This window comes from Thunnus thynnus, chromosome 8 (genome assembly GCF_963924715.1).
Source record: "Thunnus thynnus chromosome 8, fThuThy2.1, whole genome shotgun sequence".
Lineage (NCBI taxonomy): Eukaryota > Metazoa > Chordata > Actinopteri > Scombriformes > Scombridae > Thunnus > Thunnus thynnus.
The window spans coordinates 17946056-17956154 of record NC_089524.1 but is presented as its reverse complement, the minus strand read 5'-3'; the positions used below and the strand labels follow the sequence as shown (position 1 = coordinate 17956154).

The window sequence follows — 10099 nt, the reverse complement described above, 5'->3', positions numbered from 1 at the left end:
ACATGAGAGTTTGAGAATTTGAATATGGTTGCGTAACATTTACATTTTACTGGTTCACCTCTTTCTCATGTTTTTAATGACCGTGCTATCTTTATAAGCCAATGGATTCATTCTGGTTTATGGCTTTGATTTTACAGTCTATGGCGGAACAATGTACATGTAAATATACGTCCGTTACATTCAAGCTCTTGCCAGACGAGTTCACACAATGCTGATTAAGCCTATCACTGTCAGATAAATATCTGTATTTCTCAGGATACAGAGTTTTTAAATCTGGTGTTGTGGCGACATTCTCTAACTTCCGGTTATCCCTCTGTTAACTTGAATGGGGATAACATAATTTAGTCGTAAGACTCTTTTAGACTTTCTAAATGTTACCGGACCGAATGGATCAGATTCTGATAGTGAAACGAGTCATTTCGCGGTGAGTATATCATTTTTTCCTGCTTTATACTTCTACTCTACTATTTAGAGGGAAATATTGTACTCTTAATCTACTACCTTTATCTTACAGCTGTGTTTGGTTTCTCTGAAGATCATATTTTTTTTATTACAAATAAAACATATAATCAATATTAAATATGATTTATAGCTATAAACTGCAGACCACCAGCATAAGTGGTTAACATTAGCTCTAATTTACCTCACCTCGGCCAGCTACAACATTAAAACGCTGCATTTTGTTAATGCATCAGTACTAATCATCACTGCAAAGAAATTAACTAGATATTGTGTATTTTGCAACATGCTCTCCGCCTATGCTATATATAATATGTTAACTACATAATATTACAGGCCATAGCTCCCTTCAATCAAAAACATATATTGTAACCATTGACTTTGATTTTAATATTATTCGCTTATAACTTCCGGTTGTGTTTATAGTAAAGTGAGCTTGACACAATCTCTAACTGCACATTGGCACAGGGGTCGTAGACACGTGACGGAAAGGTTAAAGGCAGCAGCCAATCAATGAGCAAAGAATTCATCCAACCCCTGGCACCTCCTTTATTGTGTGATTGCTATGTGACCTTTAAAATAGAAACTGTAAGTAATTATCTGTCTGAATACAATTGCTGCCTTCTGATGAGTCAGGTGATTTAGTCCTCTTTAGTTCTAGATGTGCACAAAATACATGAACATGAACTTTTGATTAGTTTACCAAATAACAGCCAAGTAAAAACGTCAAAAATGTAATATGGGCAGGGTTTGATGTAGAGCTACATTGTTTAGTCGATTATAAATTTTGCTGCTGGAGCAGCTACTCTCCATAACAGTAGAGAGTCGGCACATGTCTGCCTGGACATTGGAGTATGATTTTTCAACCATCTTCATCCAGCAAATCAGTAGATGAGTTCCTTTTTGCTTTGCTTGGCAGCATAGACAAAATACATTACATTTCCAATCAATTTGAGTAGTGCTCTATGCCCTTACATCTGTCATGATAATGATTTGGTACCATGCAATCTGATCACTTCATCAAACAAAATAAGCTAGTATATATTTTTTTGTTAAGCCTGTGATTTATTCTTTTAGATCAATCTTGATGTTTTGGAGTTTTTGTACAAATTTTTTTCTTAAAGTGAATTTTATTCCGATTAAATGCAAAAAGCAATGGACTTGAATTAGATTTTGAAATCAGAGTCTTAGTGACTAACTTCATCTGTACTGTTGCTAAAATAATTTCTTGTTTCAGTGGCAAGTCAACATTTCGGAGAGTGGAGCTGGACTTGTGATTCTGATGGAGTTTCATTTTACCTTGTTTTATATGCTAACGTCTCCAAATGACTTAATTTTATTTAGATAATGTCCCATTTTTGTCCGTGTATTAGTGTGTACCATGTTGTAAATGATGAAATTGTTTTCTTTCATGCCTAAGTACTAGTGGATTTAGTACTATGGTGGCCTGTTTGAAACACATCAGCAATTTACAGCAATATCCCTAATTTGCAACAAGCAACACTGAACAATGGATGTGCTATATAAATTAAGTATTCTAATTCTTGTTCTTATTCTTATTAGTATTACTATTTTAATAAATAAAACATTTTTTCACCCTCTCTGAACACACTTTATTGTTTTTGGGTGGTTCAAATGGATAAACTCTGAGAGGCTCCCCGGCAGGACAAGACAAAGTCCTCTAAGAAGAAAAAGTCACCCAGAAAAAGATGATATTAGTCAACCTTTGAGTGTTGAGTCTACTAAAGAAACTAATGGACTTTTGAATGGGACTTTGTGTAAATCAATGAACCCTCTCACCCACCCACACAATCACTGTCTTAGCCACACTTTTCAGATACTTACTGACCAACTCACTCACTCAGTCATGTACTCATAGTGACTGGCATCACTCGCTCACTCACAACAAACTCTCTAAATACACACTTAACTTGGACAGTTACAGCTTGCATTAGAGGAGCATGTTAATATAATTATGTTTTATGTCTTTATTTGTGTCCAATGTTCAGACTGACTGCACTACTTGATTAATTACCTGAATGGGCTCCACCTTGAAGTTGTATCATTTGTCTTAACATTTTAAGTCACAATTCACTGTCAATGAGTAATTATATCAAGTCACAAGGTTTGGGGAAAAGTCGTCAGCCTATTACACTCTCCATTCTTCACATAATGCTTTCTATTCTCCGCCATGGCTTTTTATTACCTATGTAGAGGCGCTTCTTGAGTGCGTATTTTTGTTGTCTGTTATGGGTTTCTAAGGTGTGGTGATTTCGTAGACTCTTTTAAATCATTCAGTCCAGAAATCAATGTTTCAATATCTGACTTAACATTTCATCCCAAATTCTACTGTTTATTTCTTAAGCATTTCAAACAAAAGGTGCTTGTTCCATTATTATTGCTCACACTGTCTCCCCTTTCAGTCCTTATATTTCCATGTTAACATTTTTTAAAGCTCAGAAAATTCTGACCCATCATCTCCGCTCTTTTTATAGTTATCCCATTGCTAAATCCTGCTTTATTTATAACTTAAGGCAAGTGCTTCTTAAATGTGATCTAAGCCCTCTGCAGTACTCAGGCCACTTCATCAGGCTGTGCAGGGACTTTCATCCTCTTCTCTCTAACAAATGGTCATCTTCAGCATGCCCCACATACATTCTACCTTCAAGCCCTAAGACTCATGGGGAAAGTCGTGCATACAGCTTGTGGTGGTTGCTCATTTACGATTTTTATCATATTAATTCCTCATAACTGTCTCTTTAAACAACTGTGGAGACATCAATGCTACTTGCTGTGAAACTCCAAAACTGTTCCAAACTATCAAAAACATTCTTCAAAACTAAAACACAAAAAAACTAAATCCAGGAAGTCTTGCTAAATATTTCTCCTTAAGTGCTGCAGACAACCATGGAAAAAAAACTAAGACACTCAGTCTTCAGGTGAAGTAATATCGTGAATTTACTCTTTGAGCATAGGCAAACAAGCAGACCAAAGTGTATCAACTTTAAGTCTTCATCAGGGTCGGACAAACACATAATGGGTCTGAATTCATTGAATAACTGAATTGAAACGGAATTCATTCCACCCAACACATATGGCCACGTAAATGACCGATAGAGGGTGTTAAAACAAATGAGCATGAGTCCCATTCATGCATACATGCCAAAAAGTGTGAAACATGGACTTACTTTAAAAACTCCAGAAAAGTGTTTGAATGTTCAGGTCAAAGGTCAAACTGTCTCTTTAAACCACTGTGGAGACATCAATGCTGCTTGTTGTGAAACTCCAAAATTTTTCCAAACTATCAAAAACATTCTTCAAAACTATCCCAAACATCTCCAGACTGTCAAAACCTCAGCCATAGTTGGCGCTACAGTATTGCTGAAGATTCTACAGAAATTACTGCTAGAGCAGCAGCTTGTAGCAGCAGCAGCTGATGGCAGCAGCTAGCAGCTAATGTTATTAGTGCTAATGGTATTAATGGTAATGTTATTAGCAACACCTGTGTTTTCCCTACTAAAACAAGTCTAAATGATGGCTGTGAAAAATGTCACTTGGGCAGAGGCAGGGTACCGTAAACCCTAACCCTGAAGAGATTTTGTAAGAAATATTTTACCAACCTATATTAGAAATTAGAAATTTTTAACCATGCTAGCAGCGTGGATCCAGATGTGGCAATCTTAGTCTGCTGGTCCTTGACTTTGGTTCAGACTCAAGTAAATCATCTGTTTAAATTTCATTTATCATGAAATTTTTGTACAGATATTCATGGTGCCCAGCGGATGAATCCTAATGACTTCAGAGATCCCCTGGCTTCTCCTCTGGTGCCACAAACACACAAGTTTTCACTTATAGTGAAATATCTCAACATCTACTGGATGTATCGGCACAAAAACACGTACAGCCATAGGTTGAAATTTGTGTATTTTGAGTGAAATGCCTCAACAACTACTGTTGTACTATCATCCCTCAGGATGAATTGTAGCTTTGATTATTGCTTACTTTTTCTCCAATGCCGTCATCAGGTCAAAATTTCAGTTTGTTCAATACTTTGGTTTATTACCAAATAACAACAAGACGAATAACATTCCCATCAGCCTCAGCTGTGCTTTGTGTTTGGTGCTAATTAGTACATTTTAGCCTGCTAGCATGCTAAACTAAGATGGTTAACAAAGTAAATATTATACCTGCTGAACATCAGCATGTTAGCATTGTCACTGTGTGGACATGTTAGCAGGCTGATGTTAGCATTTAGCTCAAAGCACCAATGTTCCTATACAGTAACCTCACACCTTTGCTAGCATTGCTGTAAACTCTTAGACTAGTTTACTCTCTGTAGAGCTTTACAGACTGAATAAAATACATTTTAAAGAAACTACATGAATACAAGACTCACTGATAAACAGCCAGGCTTTTGGTCCCTACAGAAGTATTATATATGATATTATTTAATTATTAGAGTGATGAAACCTGGTATACTAACTCACAATGGAGTAGCACGGACACATTTTAAGTTTCAACGGGTAATATATGAACACACACAAGGGCTGCTACACTGATGCCACCTCTCCAGGCACAGAGATCAGACAGCATTTCAGTTAAATGAGCTAAACATGTTGCCTTTGTGAGCTGATTATTCTATTGAGAGGAGCTTGTGAATGGGACAATGCCAGAGAGGAAGCGCCTCTCTCTCTGGGTGTGTATCTGTGCGTGTGATCATAGCAACTGTGGCAAACAGTCAGCAGTCAGAGCAGTGGACACTGGAACACCTTCACCAGGACCTCCAGCCTCTGGTTTGGCTTTGGGATATTTGACAACCGCTTGTCATCGCAGAACTTGGAATCAATCTCTTCCTATTCTCTTTTTCTTGCTGGATTTTTTTATGGTTATGTGCGGATTTATGATGGAGAATTAAAATGGTGAGAAAGAAAAAGCTGCTGGTGTTTGAGTAAGTATCACGTCTATATGCTTTTGCTCTGTGTTGACTGTTGGCATGAGTTTAATTCTTCTTACACCCCTAATCACTGTACTAATCCCACATTATCACTACAGTAAAGTTGTCTAGGATAGTTTGATATTTCTATATTTAAATGATATTCCCCAATTAACCCTATTTTATTCCTATACAGTATACAGTAAAAGTAAGCATTTTAGGCATTACTCCATAATGTTTGTTAATTTATTACATAGTTTCCATATGATAGACCTGAAATGTATGTTTTCATGTGAATGGCATCCCAGTAATCCTGATTCAGTTCAGGTTAATAACAGGTGGCTTTCTTTTTTTCAGTGTGGCTTCAGCATTATACATTAATGATGAGACGGATATACTAATTGCTCTCCCGGGCAGATATAGATTTCATCCCATCTAGGAGTCATTTTGATCCAAACTGAACTGTTGTGTCTATGAAGTTTTGGTTATTTTAACTATTATTTTAGGTGATTTAAGGGAAATCTAATATCACAATTAGTTTAGTGTTAAAGTGATTGTGAGATAAACTCCCATTTTTACCGGTGATTCTTTCCCATTTAAAATAACCTCCGCTCCAACTATTTTTCTGTCAGCTTCCTCATTGTGTTGGTGACACAGGAGCTGATGTGTGTATTGTCCCTGTGTGAGCTGGTGTGTATTGTACTGCATGTGTGTGTATGTATGGGTGACCTTTACATTGTATAGCAAACTATCTAGCATTTTCTTTCTCTGGGAATTTAGTTAGTCTACACAAAGAGCCTTGTCTGACCAAAAACTTACATACAAACATAACCTTTTTTATTTCTTGTATTTTTTTTGCAACAAACGACTGACAAGCCATCCTATCTGTGTTTTGTTTTCTCTTCAGAATTTGTGGAAGCATGATGTGGGATGGATAAACAAGAACGAAGCTCTACTGTAAGTTGACAGACAGGCTGTTAGTATTACCTATATGAAATATATATATTTTATATGTACATAATATATGAAAAAATGAATGTTGATGAATTCAACTTTTTATTTAGCCATCAATACTTCCAGAAAGTGAAATATTCCATCTTCTAAACAGCATAAAATAACAAAAAAATGATGACACATGCAGATCACTTTATGTATGTGTATGACTTTAACGAAAGCAGTTAATTTGTGAGATTAAATAGACATATGTCTATCTCTCTGCATATCTGTGTGTGTGTAGATGGCCTCTAATGACCCTGACCTTCCTGAGCCCTGTGGTGACCCCCAGCCAGGTGACCTCATTGAGATCTTCAGACCAGCCTATCAGCACTGGGCTCTCTACCTGGGAGACGGTTACATCATCAACTTAACTCCTGTTGGTCAGTAGGAGCCTCTCAGAGATGAGCAAAGTTAAACAAAAAAGTGGTATCTCAAACAACATAGATTCTGATTTTGATATACTTTGATTAGATGATGCATTTTAGGGTTCTGGGCCTAATAGGTGGGCTTTGATTAAACACGACATTTATACACTTGCGTGTAACTCATGTGACATGAAAAATGTGACTCTCACCTAGCTTTCCTGTCAAATTTGACTGGCCTAAAGGTCACATTTTTATCTGAAGTGTGTTAATTGAGACACCAGCAGTTAGACGTAGATGACTATAGCGTTGGTGCATTTTGATACTGCAGGTTTAGGCTATCCTGCTTCAGCCTGCATACAGACATGCAATGACACCACATAAAAACACCCCTTTAAACACACTAATGGTTTGGCAGTGGTGGAAAGTAAATAAGTACATTTACAATTTTGAGGTACTTAAGTATTTTAAGTTACACTACTCTATTCCACTACATTTAAAAGGGAAATATTGTAATTTTTACTCCACTACATTTCTTAGATAGCTATAGTTACTTCTCAAATTAAGATTTTACATAATTAACATATGAACTTATAAAATACAATGCATATAGACTAAACTGCCCTAAGATATGAAAAATAGTTAAAATGAGCAGCTACAACAGTAAAATTATACTTATGCATTGAAGCATCAGTATTAACAATGTAATAATGTAAAATATGATAATAAATCACTGAACCAGAACTTTAACTTTTGATAGCAGAGTACATTTAACTGATACCACTTCTGAATAGGATTTTAAGTGAATTACCTATACTTGTATTGGAGTGTTTTTACACTGTTGCATTGGTGCTTTTACTTATATAAAGGATCTAAATACTTCTTCCACCACTGTAGTTTGATTTAAAGCCCCTGAAAACTTGGGTATTATTCAATGAAATTAAATATTTGAGACTAAATGAGCAAAGTTGAAGTTAAAAAAACATCCTAAATTACATTATTTTTGAGTTTAACACTCAAAAACTCAAGAACAACCGAAAAACTGCCTTAATATTCTGCTTCTTGTAAACTAAGATTGTAAATTCAATTGAAAATTTGAAAAAGACTTTGCTCCATCTTTCTACTGTAGTTGACCTCAGTTTCAGCTGGTTTTTGAACAGATTTCTCTGTTTTACTAGTAAAGCCTCCAGTATATTTCAGACTTTAAGGCAAAAACATTGATCCAGTTTGATAAAATTATAAATGATGATAATACATTTTGGTTTATTTTGTCCGTATTAGTCACAGAGGATGATAAATTCACTCTTTTCCCGTATTTAAAATTGGATTATTAATAATTTTTAGTAAAAATTGTCCAGTATCCAAAACCTGCACAATTCCAGGTCCAAGATTCTAAGATATAACTTTTAAATATTTGTTACACATTAAATCTTTCCTTTTATATTCTGAATGAATCATTCCTGTTCCTCCCCAGATGAGAGCCAGGCAGCTGCCATGTCCAGTGTGAAGTCTGTCTTCAGTCGGAAGGCAGTGGTCCGCATGCAGCTGCTGAAAGAGGTGGTGGGAAGCGACTCGTACCGTGTCAACAACAAGTACGACCACAACCATACACCCCTGCCAGTGTGTGAAATCATCCAGCGAGCGCAAGTCCTAATTGGCCAGGAGGTGTCTTACGACCTGCTGGGGAGTAACTGCGAGCACTTTGTTACCCTTCTGCGCTACGGGGAGGGGGTGTCCGAGCAGGTCTCTTACTCTGTTTATTATCTTTCTGTCTCATGTGTCATCAGGGCAAAATACTTCACTTCAGTCAACATAACACAGTGGCTGATGAATCCCAAATGTCACCAGACACTGTCATAGTTTTTGTCTAATACATTTTAGAAGATAACAGAACAAGACCTTTAAAAGACAATTTTTTTGCTTAAGTAGCAAATGAAATTAAACCTACCTGAAAGTAAATCTAACAACATTTATGATGGCCTGTGTTACTTTCTTGATTCAAGACTGTTTTATGTCTACACTTCAGCTCTGTCACTGTTCGGTTGCCAGTTTTACATTGTTGACCTCTGTCGGTCTGCACACTAAAATACACCTGTCTTGTAGAGTCGGAAAACAACATGAGATTGAGTATACCAAGCCCCTAAACTTAAAACATTGTTCTTTTTGCCCAAATAACATTTGATTCTGGTCTCTTTCTTGTCTACAGAAAGTAATGGCTCAAAACATAAAGGGACCGCTTCACCCCAAAACACAATAAATTTATTATTCTATAATAGCTAATTTGCATCTGTGGTCTCAGCACGACTAAAAGTGGACAAATGGATGAAACACCTCATACATAGTAGAGCTGCAATCAAAATAATAATCTTTGTCCTAACAATCTAAAATCATTTGAATGGCTGTAATCTGAGTGGCCTTAAAGTCGATCTCCACCCAAAATCTATGTTTTCAATACCAAACACTCAACCGTTAAGGATTTTGTACTTTCCTCCTTCATAAAGTATAGAGGCTCTGGTAAGACTGAATTAATTATATTTCCAATAGATACAACAGTGACCAGTTTTTATGGTCAAAACATCAACTGTGTATAAACCTCAAACCTGTGCTGCAAACACTCATATTGTCATCAAAATGAAAACCCCTGTTTTCTAATAGATGCATTTATGGTTTGTGTGAGTGTCTGCAATGGTTGAATATTTTCAATTTTACAGCTGTTTATGGGTCGATTAACTATATAAAAGTGCATTTACTCTTTTATTTTGTGATGCTATATTATCAGAGATACACAATAAAACTCTGGGACATTATTGTGTATTGTTTTGTTTTTACCTCTGTTGTACCTTCACTATAACCCTCAGTCAGCCTCCTCTGCTCCTCTTTGTGTTCACAGGCTACGCGGGCCATTGGGGCCATCAGTTTGGTGACGGCAGCAGCCAGTGCCTTCTCTGTCCTCGGACTGATCAACACTCGATCTAGAAACAGGCCTTTTTGACAGCTGTGCTCTTCACTGCAGGGTGTTGCCTCCCAACATTCATGCGACTGTAATAAGAAATAAATAAATCACACTGAAATGTCAACAGTCTGAAACGTGTTTGAAAGCTGAAACAAACCATTAATAAAAATGCATGTGTCAAATGAATGTGTTACTTGTTCAATCACTAGCTTAATATATGTTGCACCATATGGCATCAACTGTGTTTGTTGATCCAACTGAAGGTGACCCAATGATGCAATATCTTCAGATACTCCATCAAATAAAACATTCAGGTACAATTATTCTGACACAAATTTAATACCATATGTTTCTCCTGTAGAAAATGATTACAATGGAAAAAAGGAAAAGAAATAT

At 36.4% G+C, this 10099-nt stretch overlaps 1 protein-coding gene across 3 annotated transcripts; it reads left to right on the top strand.

Annotated features, from left to right (window-relative positions):
* Nucleotides 1-26: 26 nt before the first annotated feature.
* plaat1 (phospholipase A and acyltransferase 1) lies at nucleotides 27-9874 on the top strand. Of its 3 annotated transcripts, none has more exons than XM_067596864.1 (5): nucleotides 27-424; nucleotides 6300-6349; nucleotides 6630-6768; nucleotides 8225-8493; nucleotides 9613-9874. In XM_067596864.1, the coding sequence occupies exons 2-5, from the start codon at nucleotides 6323-6325 to the stop codon at nucleotides 9724-9726; spliced, it is 549 nt and encodes a 182-aa protein (XP_067452965.1). In that variant the 5' UTR covers nucleotides 27-424; nucleotides 6300-6322; the 3' UTR covers nucleotides 9727-9874. The 3 variants fall into 3 exon arrangements, with proteins under 3 accessions (XP_067452965.1, XP_067452964.1, XP_067452966.1); XM_067596863.1 differs by lacking the exon at nucleotides 27-424 and adding an exon at nucleotides 2131-5407; XM_067596865.1 differs by lacking the exon at nucleotides 27-424 and adding an exon at nucleotides 2136-5407 and having other exon boundaries at nucleotides 9641-9874.
* The last annotated feature ends 225 nt before the right edge of the window (nucleotides 9875-10099 follow it).